The sequence below is a fragment of the Uloborus diversus genome, chromosome 5 (assembly GCF_026930045.1).
Source record: "Uloborus diversus isolate 005 chromosome 5, Udiv.v.3.1, whole genome shotgun sequence".
Classification (NCBI taxonomy): domain Eukaryota; kingdom Metazoa; phylum Arthropoda; class Arachnida; order Araneae; family Uloboridae; genus Uloborus; species Uloborus diversus.
The window spans coordinates 38,368,195-38,387,009 of NC_072735.1; the positions used below are offsets into that span (position 1 = coordinate 38,368,195).

The following is an 18,815-nucleotide window of genomic DNA, read 5'->3' on the forward strand; positions in this document are numbered from 1 at the left end:
AAAATCTTTCAGCAAAATATACGTTGATCTTTTGATTTTTAAAGTTCTGTAATGTACATCAGACTTGTGATTCTTTTGTAGGTATTGCAAAATACTTTCTATGTTTAAAAATGCGTGATTTTAATTTTACTTTTATTTTCTTATTTATCGTAGATAGCTATGATTATGAGGAAATTAATTTGCAAGAATTTATTCTCGGTTACTTGCAATTAATAATGTCTGAACTATCACAGTAAATTATTTCTTTGATTATTTATACCAAATCCTTTTAACGTATTTTTTATAATAGTACATACATACAATGGTCGAAATGGGCTCAGCACACTTCAAAACGTTCGAATCCGTCAAAATTCGAAATTCGAAAATTTGCACGAATCCAATACTTTCTTCTATATGTTAGATATAGAAGAAAGTAAAAAAGAACGGGCGATTGCGCTACCCCCTTTTTACTTTCATCTATATCTAATATATAGAAGAAAGTATTGGATTCGTGAAAATTTTCGAATTTTGACGGATTCGAACGTTTTGAGGTGTGCTGAGTCCATTTCGACCATTTTTGGAAAATGTCTGTCTGTCTGTGTGTGTGTGTGTGTGTGTGTGTCACGTCTGTGTGTGACCAGTTTTTTGTGGCTGCTCTACAGCAAAAACTACCGCATGAAATCGAACGAAAATTAGTACACATATGTGCCCCTATGTGAACTTGTGCCCATTGGTTTTTGGCGCGAATTCCTCCAAGGGGGGTGGAGCAATGGGACGTTTTTTTGAGTTACGCGTGCTTGCTATTCCTCAGGAAGTAACTGGCGGAATCAAACAAAATTTGGTCCATATATTGCCATTAACAGGAACAGGTGCTGATTCAATTTTGGTGTGAATAACTCAAACGGGGGTTGAGCTATAGAACGTTTTTTGTCGTCAATTGTGACTGCTGTATATCAAGAAATAATGAACGGAATGGAAGAAAAATTTATCGGCAAGTAGCCCTTAGTGGGTATAAGGACTGATTTTATTTTTGTGTCAACAGCTAAAAAGGGGGTAGCGCAATCCCCCATTCTTTTTTTCCATTGTGAGTGCTCTATCTCAAGAAGTAATGCTACGTTCTGGTTGAAATTTGGAATATATGTGAATCCATATGTAAACAGGCTTTGGTTCAATTTTGACGCCAATCGCTCCAAGAGGTGTTGATTTTTTTTTTTTTTTTTTTTTGCGAATAAAAATATTTTTATTAATGCAACAATAAGAAAGATAAATCGTAATAGATTGTCGTCTGCGTATTTCTCGTGATTTTAATTGTATGGAAATGATAGGAAATATTATCTCAATGATTTAAAATTTTTAACTGTTGCCATTTTATGTTTGTTAATAAATAAGATATTTGTAATTAATTCAAGCAAGGCTTTTAAAATAACTGTCAATTTTCGCTCTTTGCTTTGCTTTTCCAATAATTCAGACATTGGTATAGTCGTCAAGTTTTTGCATGTGTAATTTTGTTTTTGTTGGGAATATTGCTTCCTCGTCAAGCATGGGGAGGGATCAGAAAAAAAAAAAGAAAAATATAGAAGAAAGTTTCGTGATGGCCACAACATACTAGTTAGTTGTTGACACCAAAATAAAATCAGTTCTTATACCCACTAAGGGCTACTTGCCGATAAAATTTTCTTTCATTCCGTTCATTATTTCTTGAGATACAGCAGTCACAATTGACGACAAAAAACGTTCTATAGCTCAACCCCCGTTTGAGTTATTGACACCAAAATTGAATCAGCACCTGCTCCTGTTAATGGCAACATATGGACCAAATTTTGTTTGATTCCGCCAGTTACTTCCTGAGGAATAGCAAGCACGCGTAACTCATAAAACGTCCCATTGCTCCACACCCCTTGGAGGAATTCGCGCCAAAAACCAATGGGCACAAGTTCACATAGGGGCACATATGTGTACCGAATTTCGTTCGATTTCATGCGGTAGTTTTTGCTGTAGAGCGGCCACAAAAAACTGGTCACACACAGACGTGACACATACACACAGACAGACAGACATTTTCCAAAAATGGTCGAAATGGACTCAGCACACCGCAAAACGTTCGAATCCGCCAAAATTCGAAATTCGAAAATTTGCACGAATCCAATACTTTCTTCTATATATTACATATAGAAGAAAGTTAAAAGATTTGTCGTAAAGACACGATGGAAATGAATCTTTTTTTTTTTTTTTACTTTCTGAACTGTCACTTAACCCGCACGTTTTCTCTCACGCCCCGCTCTTGTTCTTTCTGCTCCTGACTTCGGTATATTCACAACAAAATTGTATATTTTAATGAAGAAATTAGATTATAAACAACGAAAAAACTAAACAATACTCGAAATCCGCTTTTTAATTGTTGCCCAAAACAATGAAAAATATTAGTAATTATAAACTTAGTTTTGTAAATAAAAGTTATTTAACTAATTTCATAAGCTATAGACTGATGACTTGACTTGAATTATTTACTTGTTTACTTTCAGCCTAGAAATTAATTTGTAGAATTTATTAACAAAACTTAACTTTATAATTACTACTATTATTTTTTATTGTTTTTGACAACAATTAAAAACAGCTACGTCACTTTCGTCACGCGAAAAGATTTTGAGTCAGAATTTCAAAACCCTCGCACAAGATGTTTCACTTCAAAAGTTTAAGTCATGTGAGTAGACGAAGCTGTTTTAAGCGAGTGTGAGTTTTGTGACCCAGTCTCTTGACATAAGTTGGTAGAGTAGACTTTTTTGAAAAGCAAAACATAATGAATTTTAATAATAGACACACACGCAAAAGCAAGCAGAAACGGGGGGGGGGGGGAACCTCTTTGGGAGAAAAAAGGTCATTAGAATTAAGATATTCAAAAAGAAAACTCATGCTTTCAGTTAGTTCTTAATGCTTCAGAAAACGGGAATATAGCTTAATTAAGATGAAAAGGATATTAAGTTGATTATGCGTCCCATTTTAACGCCTCCGCACTTGTCCCATTTTCTGACGCGAAAGAATAGAGCACAGCACTGTGTGTTGGTGCAGACTGCGCAATTAAAATTTTAAATGGGGGGGGGGGGTAATTTGAGAGGGTATTTGATTTCATGGGGGGAGGGGACTCCATAGCATTGAAGGGGATGCGCCGGTCACCCTTGAAGGGGAGGAGGAAACATTCCTAATTAGATGAAAATAATTATGCATTTTCATACCAACAATTTGATTCATGCGAACTTTTGAATAATGAATGTATTTTATGTTTATTCGGCCCTAGTGTACTGGTTGAAAGGGTATTTTCGCTTATGAATAATTTTTGGGACTTGCGAGAAAGCACTGTCATAAATCACTGTTTTTAAAGCAATGATTGCAACAATACATTGTCTAAAATTCTTCCAAATAACGAAGAAATACATTTTTATTTAAACAAAGCGTCAAATGTACTCAAGCTAATCTGTGCTTCAAACCAGGGCTGCTTTAAACCAGGCCGACTCCTTTACTTCAAAATCAGTCCTTCCCCAGCACTTATCCAGCAGAGCAATGACAGAGTTAGGATGCGGAGGAAAAATTAGGATGAATATGAGGCAGTGAGAAGCAAAGGGATGTAAGTGGCAAATTTAAAAATTTGGAGATAACAAGTACACATGGTAGGTGAACCTCCCCTCTGCCCAGGGGCGGCAAATAGGGGGGTCAAGAGGGGGCAGTCGCACCCCCAAATTTTTTGAGATTTATGATAAAAAAATGAATAAATTCAATTTACGTAAATCGCAAACCAATGTTCATGAAAAAAGAATCTTGCTGGTTCTTCGTAATGGTTGAAGAGACTCGACATATTTTCAGACATGATCAAGTGTTTTCCGTTTTTCTTAAATAATTAGAAATTCATCAAGCCTTTACCGGCCTTTTCAAAACAGAAAAAAACTGATGAAGAATGGTAGTAAATTTTAACTAAAGATATAAACCTCATATAGGCTAAATATTTTATTCTTGTGTGCTCTGTGTAACGACGGTTAAGAGAAACCTGTGCAGTGGTGTGGTTCTATGATTTTCACTAAATGCCTTGGTATTTTACATTCATTGTTACGCTCATATTTTAAGTGTGTCTATTCAATGAGTGTTCATCACTTTCTTCTGCTAGAAACACATTTCAACTGCTAAATGCATAGTGTATTTTAATAGATACGTCTTAGAAATACGTACTATTTTTGAAAAAAATATCTCACATCAACAAATATCTTTTCTGTGGGTTCTTTAACAATGCAATCTCAGCGTGACACAAGAGAGTCTTCAAGAGGCAACACAAGATGGTCTCTTAAACCATAAAAACCCTTCTCGATAATTTCAAAGTGATTTTGGAAAACAGCTCTTTCAATAATGAAGAAGCTAATGTCCTTTAACATGTCTTCAAATGAATTTTTATTCGTTTTGTTTGTATTGCGGAGAGTTTTCGAACAATGCTTTACTCTATCAAAACATCTTCAATCAGCTAACCTTAATTTTTGGACTGTTCAAGCTTCAGTGTAAGCTACAATTGAAACTAGTTTTAAATTTCACCTGGATGTATATTTCAACCAAGCGTGGATTTTTTCAAAAAAATTCTTACTCCAGAGAATTTTAAAAAGGTGCAAAGAATATTCAAATGAATTTAGAAGAGGTGACCAAAATGCACATGAAGTAAAGTCAAACCTTGATTTAACATATTGTATAAAATAATAGATTCAGTTTCTAATAAAATTAACACAAGATTTGATGATAAATATTTTCCTGTATTGTTGGCTCTATATTATCTGAATTGGATGTTGAAAGCAAAAAATAAATTGTTTCAATTAGGAGTAAAATTTATTACATGAGGCAATAAGAATTGTTTAGAGACTAGCCTAGAATAGACTATTCTATGATGAAAAATGAAGATCATCACAATTTTTAAAGTTACCTGGGTAAATTTGAAGAGCAAGATGCGAAAAGTGTGTTTTCATACGTAACATAGTTATTTCTATTATTTTTAAACCATTCCAATCAGTTCAGCTCGTAGAGAAAAATCATTTTCGTGTTTCAGGAGGTAAGAGAATTATTTTCGAAGCACAATGGGGGGAAAAAAACTTAGCTGAAAAAAGATCATGACTTGCTGGATTAGTAATGTGGGCATTACTGGATTAGTGATAAGGCTTCCTGTTCTTCCCTATTTTAAAAATCAAGCATCAAAACTTTATTAAAAGGTTGAAATTGTAATACAAAAACACTTGGTTTGGATAACATATTCTAAAGAACTACAAATTTTGTTATAAAAATTTAAATTGTTTTTGAACATTTATTTTTATTAATTTTAAACGTATATCATGATTACTTGCTGTTAGCAAATATGTGTTTCGGCTCCATATTGTGGTAATTCATATTTAAGAAACTCGACCCCCCAAATGAAATGCTGAAATGCCGCCCCTGCCTCTGCCTTGGGGCAAGATATGGTACTAGTAGTCCTGGTAGTTGCTGCTATATAGCTTGATTAAGAAAAAAAATCAATGAAAGCCTACCCAGGATCTTATCTTTAAACGCGTTTTACTCAAAACTTGAAAATGTCCACTTACTTCCCTCTGCTTCTCACTGCCTCAACTGACTCTTAGATTTTGAAGATTTCGACTCTCGACTCCGACTCCTTTACTTCAAAAGCTGTCACGACTCCGACCAGGCTCGTCATTTTGAATTTTTTCTGGAAGGGTCTACTAACTTAATGCTAAATTCTGTCGAAACATAATGAAACCGCGCACACTAATAAGTAAACACATTAATTACTCAAAGCCAGAACAATTGCCCTCTCCTGATCCTCTAAATGACATGACTCCGACTCCTCAGCTCTGCTTGAAGCAATGTAATTCTACATCAATTCCTTTTCAAGTACAGGAGATACCGGTTGAATGAATCAGTGGTTATTTGAATCATCCGCTTTAATGAATCAATTTGTCAAAAACAGAATAAAATCTAGCTTTATTGAATCAGCCGTTTTATAGAATCACTAGTGGTAACCTGACGGCTTTGCCCGGTAGTAGAAAAATTAAAAGGTCATTTAGTTCGCCTGTATATTTACAAATAATGGATGATGAATGTCTCGCCAATTTGTTATGTTAATTGGCACGCCCATGTTATGGTAATTTGTTGCTTGGTAAAATGTTCTTAAAATTGGAATAGAAAAGGAACAAAATCGGGTTTTTGAAAAATCGCTTCGAGGTGCATACCCCCATGCTACAAACTAATTTTGTGCCGAACTTCATAAAAATGGGCAGAACGGGCTAGGCGCGTCACAGACATCCAGACAGAGATCCAGACTTTCAGCTTTATTATTAGTAAAGAAGACTGTTTAGATGATTCATAAAGCGACGGCCACTGTATTGACTTCTGTTTTGTGTAATAAACCCCGGCTAAAAAGCACGAGCCTCGCCCCCCCCCCCCCTCCACAACTCAAACGCAGTTAGATAAATGTGTTAATTGTTCCATTTTGTTTAGGAAAAAAAAATGATCACTTTTAAGGACACTGCTTCTGTTCATTTTAACTTCGCGATTTTGGCACTCATCTTCGTCGCCAAATGGCAACCTTTTCGTCGATCGAGATCGCGGAGGCTGTGGAAGTCACGGCAACGGTGCTTGTTATGTTTTGACTCGGGTCACGCTGCACGTGAGGACGTACGCATTTCGGAAATGTGAAACAATATTGTTGCATCCTGGGATAACTTTGTGTGTGTTGTATTTATTTATTTATTGCCGCCGAAGAATGGACGGAGGAATTTGATTCATCTGTTATGCGGAATTCCGTCTGAGAGAAATGATTGTTGAAAAGTGAGTGAATCTCTATTACTCAGTGATAGGTGCTTTGTTACCTGTTTAAAATGATACAATTGACGAACTAAGTCAGGAAAATTCAATATTTTGGATCCGATGTGTCATCTACTCAAAAAAAAAAGAAAAAAAAAGTTTTTTTTGTTATTATTTGCACAACATTCAAATACGTGCACCTGCAAAATGTTGTTTTGAAGGGGCACGTATTTTTAATTTCAATGAATGGGAAGGGAGGCGGGGCGTCATTTAGGCAATCAGGAGGGGGGTCACTTGTCCCCACCCACCAGATTTCAGAAACATATTGAAATTGGTCATTTTTTTACGTACTTTGTTTTTTTTCCCCTTTTAATTGTCAGGAACACAAACCCTTTGCCACCCTGGAAAAATTTAAAATGACGGGCCTGGGGGAGGTTGGGGGGGGGGGGGGGGGGGGTGGAGGTCTCTCAAGATCCGTTAATTTTTAACACTCATTATCAAACCTAATACTATAACTCATATACATGTAAGATTCTTATCCCATCCCCCTCCCCGATGGTAAATTCGAGCTGAGCTAGTGCTTTTCATCAATTGATATTTTTATGAATGTGCTCTGAGTACAGGTATGATTCTCGTCTAAAATGCGAATACATATACAGTTTTTATAGACATGTTTTCAAGCCATGTATATTTTCTACTATTTTTATCGGGAAGGAGGGGAGGGAGGGGGCGTAGTGTGGATGTAAGTGAAGTGCATTTGTTTATTTATTGTTATTATCATTGTTTTTTATTTATTTTTATTTGATAATGTAGCAACAGGAAACATAAAGTAGAATTATAGTGTATACTTTGACTCAAGGTACTCTTTTGAACACCTTTAATCCGCCAGACGAATTAACTCCCCCCCTCCCCTTCCGCAGAAGGAATTCTTCGCTTCGCTTCTGGTTCCTATCCTCGGATTTTTATGAATGACTTCAAAATGCATTTTAAGTTCATAAAGAAATATTTTGTTATTATAACCAGATTTCAAGTTCTAAAATTACGAATGTTGAGTTGTTGTCGTGTCTGATGACGTGCAGAGTGCGAAAGGTTTAGATGTCTCCAAAAGTCTTGATAACAAGATCTGCTAATAAATGTTGAGTGTTTCATTTATTTATAATTTAAATAATGTAAGAATAATGAGCTTTTTTTAAAATTTTCCTGTTTTGAATGTTTCGGATTATTTTTGTGTTTTCAAATACTTTCGTGTTTTTGGGAGGAGCTATACCTTCCTGAAATTGCTTCGGACTTGGGTTGATGATTAAGAGGAACGTATTGGCACATGTTCAGGCATCAAGGTTGCAATGGAATTTCCATTATTACTAGAATGTTGACACTTTGATTAGTAGAAATAGAAATAATTAGTAGATTAGTTTGTAAGACTTTTCAGTTAAAATGGTCGTTATTAAATATCAAAGCTGAGGGCTCGAATCAGTGGCGTAGCGAAAGAGGAAAGAGGGTCCATATGGGGTCTATAAATTTAAAAATGAAAATGTCCATTTTTTTTCAGATGTAAAGATGTAATTTTCCTGTTCGTATACATAAGAAAACTCGAATTTGAGTACATGTAAGTTTCATTGAACAGCCTCCGAAATAACATCCTAGCTATGCTACTGACTCAAGTGGACATTTAATTACCATAAGTGAGGATGAGTTTATATTTAATTACTATTCGTGGAGATACCCATTTGGTGGTGGTCATTAATGTTAAATTTATTTTTTGTAAAGAGTTTTGCTATCATAATTCAGCATTGTTTTTCACATGATTTATTTATCCCTCCCCCCCCAAGCGAAGAGCAAAAATTAAATAAAATTTATTTTTGCTCTTCGCGTAGAGTAACGCATTAAATAAAATTCTTCTGTTACAAGAACATGAAGCATTTGGTGGTTCAATTGCGAACGGATTTGTCGGAGAAAAGTCTGATTTAGTGATTGCCGTACCGGTATACTGAACATCGGTATTTCGAGCAATTTGACAATTTCGTAATACCGGTATTTGCTTAGGTAAAATACCGGTATTTTCGGTGTTAGCTGAAAATAATAAATAGTTTCAATTGAAGAATTTTCAAATTACCGTATTAAATTTCTACTTATATTTTAAATTTTCATTTCTTTTTCAATAATACAGAACCAAAGCCAATCTATTGATGTAAAAATTTGGCTTCAAAAGCACTAACTAATAAAATATCATTAAACAAAAGTAGCGGAAATATTGCAAAATTATATTGTCATTACAAGATGGTGAAATTTTGACTAAACCTTTTTCTTAGCGTAAAAATTGGTAATTTGTTGTCACTAGTATCGGTTTTTGTCCTGTCTCACTATTTGGCTTTCTACTTGACAAGATAATATTTAGAAGTTATATAGTGTCTTGAAAATTTGAATGGAGGTAAAGCATAATCAATTGAAACATATTTTTGGATATTTACATAATTATAATTGTGAAGAATTTTGAAGAAAAAAAAATGCGGAAACAAATAATAGAAACTAACAAGATAAAATTGAGTCAAATTTATCAAACCAAAGGGCTAATAAAAAGCAAACATAAGCCTCTCCTGTTCAAGAGAAAATTATGTTAATATTAGAAAGGTATCGTCTCTCGGAAATAAAGTACAGATAGCTATATTTAAAAAAATAATTAAAATACACGCAATACAAAAGCAGCGCGCGCACACACACACACACACACACACACACACACACACACAAAAAAAAAAAAAAGAGGATTTATGCAAAAATAACCCGCAAGAGAGCGAATTATTTGGAGGTGAAGGACTTTTAGACAATTAGAGATACTTAAAATACACCGCCAATACTTACTACAATTAGAGATGGCGTATCGCGCATTGTTAACAGACAATTCAATACATGCATTATGGTTTTTACTATTATTGATTTCTTATTATGATATTTGTTCCTTCATTTTATATGCGTTCACAATGCGTTTTCATAAGCATAGTACATTTTTTGTGCCAACGAAGCAATGTGTTTTCAAGAACTTTCTGACAAATTTCAAACACCGGTATCAATACCGTATTCCGGTATCACATTTTAAAAATACCCAATACCGGTATTGAATCTTTGGCCCGGTATTGCAATCCCTAGTCTGATTAATGCACAAAAGTTAGAAGTGGATTCATGATAAATAAATTTTACTGCCAGAATAATATTGTAATATAGCGATAAAAGGTGAGAGAGGAAAAAAGAGAGAGGGAGGAAGGAGTGTGGAAGAATGCTGTTGAGTATTTTTAGGAAGGGAAGCAGGCGACATACCTCTAAAAAGAATATTTTGAATATTTATGAAAATATAACACAGTCGGAAAAAAGTTACGGCATACTGTGAGTTTTGAATAGTAATGCACGGACTGAAATTCAAATTTTTTTGGAGGAAGGGAGAGTACCCTTCAAGCTTTGCGTATGGAGGCGATCATAACTTCTTCGGCAGGAAACAAAATTGTAATATTATTTCACCATTTTAACCTTTTGGGCATTCCCTATTGTATATTCAGTAAATTACCGGCCCAATAGCCAGGGCTAAAGCAGAAATACATGAAATACACCGCCAGATCAGTCATCTCGTCCTCGACTGGAAATGACTGAGCTGGCGATGTATTCCCTATTGTGTTCTGTGTCGTTACCATCGAAATTCGTAACCATTGCTTGTTTTTATTCCCCTCCAGTGGCGGCGATTCTAGACGGGGTGGGGCCAAAGGGTGTCAACCACCTCCCACTTTTTGGTTATTTATTCGTTTTATTTCCCTATTTAGAAACCAAAACTAGAAATTATAAAAAAGAGCAGAAATGTGAAAATTTTAGGCTCATAATTATTTGTTTTATTTTGTATATCTGTCTACGAAACATTATTCAACATAAGCAGTTACTTTTAGTTTATGTATTCATTGTTTAGAAATTAGTAAATCAATTGTTTTACTTAAACAAGCCGTACTTGCCCAATAAAATTATTACCCAGTATTTGTGACATCTCAAAATACTTTGGGGTAAGTAAAGTAAATCTAATTCATGTCTAAGTGTTTCTTCAAAGAAAGTTATTGTGTACAAAATTCATCAAAATCTTAAAAAAAAAAAAAAAAAAAAAAAAAAACTGTGAGTTAAGCTGTTGGATTTACATCAATTACCGCTCATATGCTCTCAAAACCAGCCATAGCAAAATTTCATCCCCCCCCCCTTTTTTTCTTGCATTTTTTTTTTTTTTGCTCCCGCCAAAAATCCAATGGCGTTTAGTCAACTTTTTTTTTTTTTTTGCCCCCCGCTTTTCAGTCCCAATCGCCCCTCTGTTTCCCTGCATTTAAAAATTTAATAAATGATTTAAATCCCCATTTATGGGTTTTAGTGAATATTCAACGGGTGGGAGCCCCCCACCCCCTGCCCCGGCCATTTCTAAAGAGGGAATCTAATAATTTTCTTCGGATATCCCACCCTGAATTTTAACAGCTGCAAGGACCAGACATTTCGCGTGCATCCTGTGTCCACGTTATAGAATTTTTCGCAGCGTTCCTGAAACAATTTATATCTGCAACAACAACAATGCACAGGCTCATAAGAAAACACAAACAATGGAATATTCAATGGGGTTGTATCCTTCAGTCAAAAGTACTACTTTTAGACTTTTAGTCACTGAAACTGATAGAATAAGCAAAAAAAAAAAAAAAAAACATGGAGCGAAAAAAAAACTTTCACTTTCCCAACGCTTAATTTTTAATTTTTTTTAAAATGTCCTATTTTGAAAATACGGCGTGGTCTTTATGACGTCGCAAGTGATGTACTTTGGCGCATCTGTCTACCGCGTTTCCACGTAATGATGATCAAGAAGCAAAATAATTATTGCGCTCTACGCTTGCTATCGACCATATCGTTGCTAGTACATGTAAGAAAAGAAGCAAATTAAATATTGTGCTCAGCGAATGGCTTCAGTGATTGGCATTTTATCATTTGTGATGTCATCTGCAGAAGCGTAACCGATTGAAATATATTTTTTTTAATATTAAACGTTGCCAAATTATTTAGAAGATGGTCAAATCCTATGTTTTTAAGCATGCTTTTTCAGGAAAAAAAAAAAAAAAACCTTTTAAAATTTCGGAAACGAGCCATTTTTATTCATATTTTGAAAACATTAGCTTGAAAAATAACGCCGAATTCAAAATGTTGGTTTTTAAGTATTTTTCGTCTCCATGACTAATCTTTGAAATATGTGAAACAGTCAATGAAACAGAATTTTAGCATTATAAATGCAAAAGTAAACGTATGCTTGTTGGGAAAAAACGAAAGTCTTAATGTCTAACAATGAGCAACAAGAGAGTGACCTAAAATCTTTCTCTGCTGCCTTTTAAAACTTAATTTTCTACTTTACTTCTCAAAGCTAAGCAAGTTCCTTTTAAGTCGATTTCTTCTTTTGCCGAAAGGAGTTAAAAGCAATCAGCTCTTGTCTTTTAGAGTGACTTGATCTTATATTTAGAATTGTAGAAATAAATCTTACGCTTCTTTTTTCGAGCAGTTCTTTATCCAACTTAGTATTTTATCATTTTCTACGACTTGTCTTCCCTTTATTTAGTTTTAAGTCTTCAGTTTAAAGTTGATTTCCTGTTTTTAAACTTTCTTTTTTTCTTTTCTTCTAATTTTCGTATAGCTTAAATGAGACTGCTAAAATGTTGATGACTGTTTCACGTGATTTCTTAAAAATGCTGCACAGAACTGCTCCTCGAAAGATACGTAAAAATTATTTTTTCTTAAGGGGGACCAGATTAGGAGGCCGAAATTTTAGTGTTTTTCGTGATTTTTTTAATAGGAAAGAACTAATCAGAATTGCTTAAACTTGGAGGATATTTTACTCATCTTTTGAAGCACATCTTGTAATTTTTTCAAGTCATTTCCACCAGAAATAGCGGAGTTAGAATCTGGTATCCATGGGCGGTCGCCATCAGAGCTTGTTGCTGCTGTGCATTACCGAAGCCACAATTTTTGCCTGTGATCATTACAATTTTTCTTCCTTAGAATACAAAACTAATTGTCATAAAAAAAAGTTGAGAATTGCATTTTTTTGAAGTGTTCGATTGCAATGTAGTGTTTTTCCACTATTTTTTTTTCCACATTTCTTGAATCCAAAAAATATATTTATTAATAATATCATCCGTGAGTTAGGTTTTTAAATAGAGTCTAATTGACTAAATGATATGTATTTACTCAAATTTTTCAGAACAATTGGTCAATAGCACTTTGAGCTAGGATGCTCACACTAGTTGAAAAAAATTTCTTTCGAGAAGAACTCGTTTGAAGGGAAAAAATAAAAAACTGCTGTGAACGTTTTCAAATAATCGGAACTAATCAGAATTTTCACTGAAATTTTGGCAAAATATTCTTGAATAGTTTTACTAACATTTTGTGACATTAAAAAAAGTGGATTTTTTGGCTCGTCTAAACTGATTTCCCCCCTTAAATAGAATATAAATGTTTTTGCTGTAAATATCTGAAAACACTGTGTCAAACTGAATCTAAAAAGTGGGTAAATAACAAGTAATGGGCATGGTTAAAGTTTTATTTTATTTAATTTTTTTCATCATTTATTTATTCATTTTTTTTTATAATTTGGATTGTTGTTGAACTGTTATGTTTCAGTTCTTGTTCATGAGAAAAAAAAAAAAAAAACTAATTCTCATGACGTTAGAACTTGAAAATAACACTTTTATAGCTGTGAAAATTTCATTAATTTTCAATTATGATTTTTTTATATTTTTTGAAATAAATTGGAATGCAGTGGTTTGATCAGTTCGCTTAGTATGGTCATACTAAAAACTAGTAATGGTCATAATTGCTGAAATCAATTATTTTTCAAGGAATGCACAAATAAAAAAAAAATGTTCAAAAATATTAAACTTTTTTTTCTTACAATATGATCAAATTTCAACTAACCAATTCAACAACATAAAAAATATTTTATGAATAACTGACATAACGCTTTAAAAAGTTCGTCTGAACAACAAAAATGAAGAAATAGTAATAATAATCTCTTTATTAGTAAATAAAAGTAAGGTTTCAAAGAAATTCTGGAAGGAAGTCTGGTGGACGTGCGTCCAGGAGACCCCATAGCACCTATAGCCTTGAAATTTTGTACAAAATTACTTCGAGCCCCGGGGTTGTGCAACCTGGGGTTTTATTTTTTGAAATTCGAATTCGTTTTTTTGTAATTAATGTTTTAAGCTCAAATTTCGCGTAAATTGCCTATTAATGCCCATTAAAGGGTGAAAAATTACTTGCATATATTAATATTATATATCGTTAGAAAGGGTAGAATTTTCCGCGTTCTACGCAATTGTTTCAATGCTCTAACTTAAATACGGCGGGAGTTATTTGCGTTTTTAGCTCGAACTTTTTAAGGTTAGCTAAAATTTAGGCACTACTTTCTTCATTAAATCTATCAGTACAAAGCGAAGGAATTGCCCTACACTTTTCTTTTTGACGCCACTGAAAAGAGCGGCTTTTTTTTTTTTACTCCAGATCTAACTGGACCATATGGAGCTTCTATCTCCAAAGGAAAAAAAGTTATCTGCTCTGCTGCTACATTTTTTATTAATCGCTTGCAAAATTTAACTTATAGTTTATCATCAATCCAAAAAAAAAGAAAAAAAAGAAAAAAATGAATAAGAATGGCTAAAAAATTAATAATTGTCATCTGTGCCCGTAACTAAAATACTTGCTTTTACTTGACTAATTATGGGCATATTAGCTTGAAAGGATCTTGAATGTATAAATTAACTGAGCGTATGTACCTGTGCATGCAACTATGTATGTATGTATTTATGTCCAAGTTTCTTCTCCCGAACGACAGTGAACTGACCATCGAACCAGGTATCGATGAGTTCGTAATCTTCTCGTCTTCATGTTTGGCAATTTAACATAATCCTCCGATAATAATTAGCGGAGACATGAATTAAATATTAATTAGTACGCTTAGATTTCGACATAAAATCCCTATTTTTCGAAAGCCTCCCTCCATTTATAAATTATTATTCAGTGCTTCATCTCAACATTCCGCAACAGTGCTTTTATTAACATTTATAGCGTGAAGAAAATCATTGAGACGAAAGATCTGTTGCCATTTTTTTCTCGAATATGAACAAGTAAAATTTCTTTTGTTTTAAAGGCGTTTTCTGTAATCGGGGGATTTTTAAAATGTTTACTTTTTGGTTATTTTTCCGCAATCTGCTACAAAATTTTACTGTTTTTTTTGGGCAATCACGATTGCTTATTGTTCTCACTTGACCATCTTTGTTGTCCGGTTCCTTTTTCAGCTTGGACCAGGTTCCTCTACAGCAGCACCGCCCGCCGCGTCATCCTCTGCAGGCGGGGCGGGGCAGTGATCCTGAGCACTGTTTCCCAGATCCCCCTTTTTCTGGTCGGTGGCCTCATGTCCTACACACACATGTCTTCACACACACACACATGCCTTCACACACACACATGCCTTCATACACACACGCCTTCACACACACGTCTTTACACACATACACACACGCCTACGAGCGTATACACAGGTCTACGCGCACACACACAACTATACACACGTGACCGCCCAGAAGGAGGGGCAGGTTTGGGGGGACAGGAGCCGTTTCTAGAAACAATAACTCTAATGAGTATAGTCCTGTCGCAACTCGTGATTGCGAAACACATAATATGAATTCAAATTTTCAGAATTCAAATTAAGTTTTTTTTGTTTTTTGTTCAAGCTTGACTGTTGAACACACGTCTCTTGACATAACTTATTTTCAAGGTAGACCGAGCAAAGCCAGGCGACGCTGCTAGTTCTCTGTTAAGATGCTATTTTGAGAATCCGCTAATGGTGTTCTTGGGAAATATCAATTACAAACTTGATAATGACAATACAAGACAAACCTTCCTATCTCTGGTTAAGTGCCCATAGCTAGACCTTGCGCAAACAAAATTTAAGTACGATATGATTAAATTAGTTAACTTTAAGAATGTAATGCAGCGGAAGAAAGAGCAACTAACGGGAAAAAATAATTCAAATGGGCGTGGAGTGAAAGTTTCTTATCGAAAGTATAAAATAGTACTATTGCGTTGATCCGAATGAAATTTATCTATCCAGCCTAATTTTTTGCCTTTATAAGCATACCTTTTATTTTTTAATCGCGTCTTCATTTGAGAAATTCTTATCCTTAAAATTTAATCACTCATAGGAAAAGTTGCCTGTTAAAGCTGAATTTTGTTCATTTGTTTTTAAGTTGTTAGAGTAGGTATTAAGTTGTCTATAATGACGATCAGTTTCAGTAAACGTTGCTCCTTTTATAGCTTCTTTTATGTGCTTTATATCCTGATGGAAACTGCTGTTCCGTAGTAAATAGACCGTAAGGCGGTCTTTTTTTTCTTAAATTTTATTTTTTCTTCTTGATACTTTTATTTATCCCGTTTTATTTGAAATTAGAACAATTTCCCCAAAATGATCCGAAGCAGATTTTGAGGGAGCCATTTCGTTTTGTACTCTACACTTCTAAATGTACAGCGTACTAATCGCTGGTTTGTAGAAATAATCGCTAAATCGCTAGAGAGCCCGAAAAATGGAATAGATGTAATAAAAACGAAATCATTGAAATGTGTGATCAGAACCAATCGACAGCCCTATATTTTGTAATCAGAACTTCACATTTCACATGACCCTTAAGCTCGTGTACTTTTTTGAAAAAGAATTCCAGATGTATAGTTTAGTCGAACTAATTATTGAATGATTTGAATAAGTACTTTTGTGCAACAAAGTAACAATATTAAACAACGCAATATCAAGCCCAAATCAACAGGCTGGTTCCAGACGACTTTTCATCCTAAAGCTCACACTTCGTTGCATTGAAAGGAGGTTCCTTGAAAACCCCGAAACACGTGCCTGCAATCAGTTTACTAATTTGGGCTTGATTATGTTATTTTCTATTCTTAATCCTTGAATGTTGAGTGTACTTGGCATGTACTTTCTATCGTGCTAGATGGAGTACTGCTCTAAGCTAATCTTTTTATACCCAAGGAAAAGATATATGGGGTTTTTCTTAATTAGCATTCAAAGAGTTTTTGCATAAATTAGCATAAATTTCTTTGTTATTTATTCATTATTACTTAATTATTTTTCAAAACTTCTTGATCATTTTGAAAATGTTGTTGCCAATTGCTTTAAATTTTCTTGGGAAGTGGATTGTAGTGCTGCCATTAAAGATTTTGTTTTCCATAATATTCACTTTAAAAAATAATTTAAAGTTTTGGAAAATTGAGTTGTCTATATATGCAACTCTCCCCTACTACGTTGGACCACCACCACACTAGAGTCAGTGTAGTGACTCTAGTGTGGTGGTGGTTGGACTCACATGTTCGTGCAATCAAATGTCTCGGAGAGGGAGCTATTATGTAGAAATTAGGAATTTCGGGAATTTATTGGAAACGAAATGGACTTAGTAAAATCAGAGAAAAGCATCATCCCCCCACCTACGTACGTACGAATGATGATGATGTCTGAAAATAATGATGACAAAAAGATGTGCCGTAGTCATTCAATCGAGTAAACTTGTTTCGCAACAAATGAAAAATAATAAACTGTATAAGTAATAAGACCTTAACCGTAACTTGCCAAGTTCAATGAATTGTCCATCGATGACCGCAGAAGAATTCGAAACAGAATTAAGAATTAGACGCAAAATAACGCTTCGCTCAAATCTTTCTATGAAGTCTTTCACTGTGCCAAATTGAAATGAATCGGGCGTCTGTCAAAATGATTGATGGAATTCTTTAACGATAAAATACAGTTGCAGAAGTCGCTTGGAAGCGTTTAACGTGCAGTCCTGTCGGAAATTAAATAGTTTACGCTTATGCCAGTGTCCAGGAATCCAACGCTTGTTCTTTCAGCTGAGGTCTCTGAACTTGGAATTATGTGTGGAATGGATTTTTCCTTATTCCGACCGTCTTCTGTTTTGAAGTGTCCCATTCATCCGTATCTCTCAAGTATGCGAGTGACCTATGATTGAGGTACGTTCTTTAACTGCTAAGATTCAATTATCTGTGGTCAATGGAATGAAGTTCCTGGAATTTTTGCTTTGTCTCAAATTTGTTGCCAAATTATTTTGAGGTATTTGACAAATTCAGTTATTTGTCGTTGAAATTAGTTCCTCGAAAGATTTTAGACCTACGTTGAGCTGTTTTTTTTTTATATACTTGCGGTACCCGTACGGCTTTGCCTGTAGTAGAAAATTAAAAGGTCATTCGCTTCGCCTGTATATTTACAAATAATGGATGATGAATTTGTCGCCAATTTGCTATGCTCATTTGCTTGCCCATGTTAATTTGCTCTTCCACGTTATGGTAATTTGCTCGTCCACGTTATGGTAATTTGCTCGTTCGTGTTGCTATAATTTGCTCGGTGAAATGTTTTAAAATTGGAATAGAAAAAGAACAAAATCGAATTTTCGAAAAATCGCTTCGAGATGCACACCTCCATGCTACAAACTAATTCTGTGCCAAATTTCATAAAAATCGGCTGAACGGTCTAGGCGCTAGGCGCGTCACAGACATCCAGATAGAGATCCAGACTTTCAGCTTTATTATTAGTAAAGAAAGTACGTTGATCGCATGAAAACCATTTCTGTTTGTGTGCTGAAGGTTGCTGAAGACTACACTTCCTTGATCGATACATTAAAAAAAATTATTGCTTCCCTTTTTTTTAAATTTGTTTTGGCAAAAAATATGCATTACGTGCACACACACACACACACACACACAATCATACAGTTTAATACCATCCTAACCAACAGCCTCGCCTTCTCATCGATTTTTTTTTTTTTTTTTTTCAGTTTCGTGTCTTTGTTGAATTATATTTTGACTTTTTGCGCCTCTAGTTCCTTACACTAAGTGCCCAGTCCTTAATTTGCCAAGAAGCTCACGGGAGCTGAGCTCTTGCACTTTCCAATTTCATGCGAATC

At 34.6% G+C, this 18,815-nt stretch overlaps 1 protein-coding gene across 2 annotated transcripts in view; it reads left to right on the forward strand.

The window, feature by feature from the left end:
• The window catches only part of LOC129222690 (ecotropic viral integration site 5 ortholog-like), a 263,327-nt gene that overhangs the window by 31,367 nt on the left and 213,145 nt on the right, over positions 1-18,815 (forward strand). Inside the window, exon 1 of one of the 2 annotated variants that reach the window (XM_054857221.1) lies at positions 6,665-6,819. The exons of the other annotated variant lie outside the window; for it this stretch is intronic. Coding sequence (XP_054713196.1) covers positions 6,806-6,819 — 14 coding nt within the window. The 5' untranslated portion in view covers positions 6,665-6,805. Of the gene's footprint in view, positions 1-6,664; positions 6,820-18,815 lie in introns of those variants that run through there. 2 annotated transcript variants of the gene reach the window in all.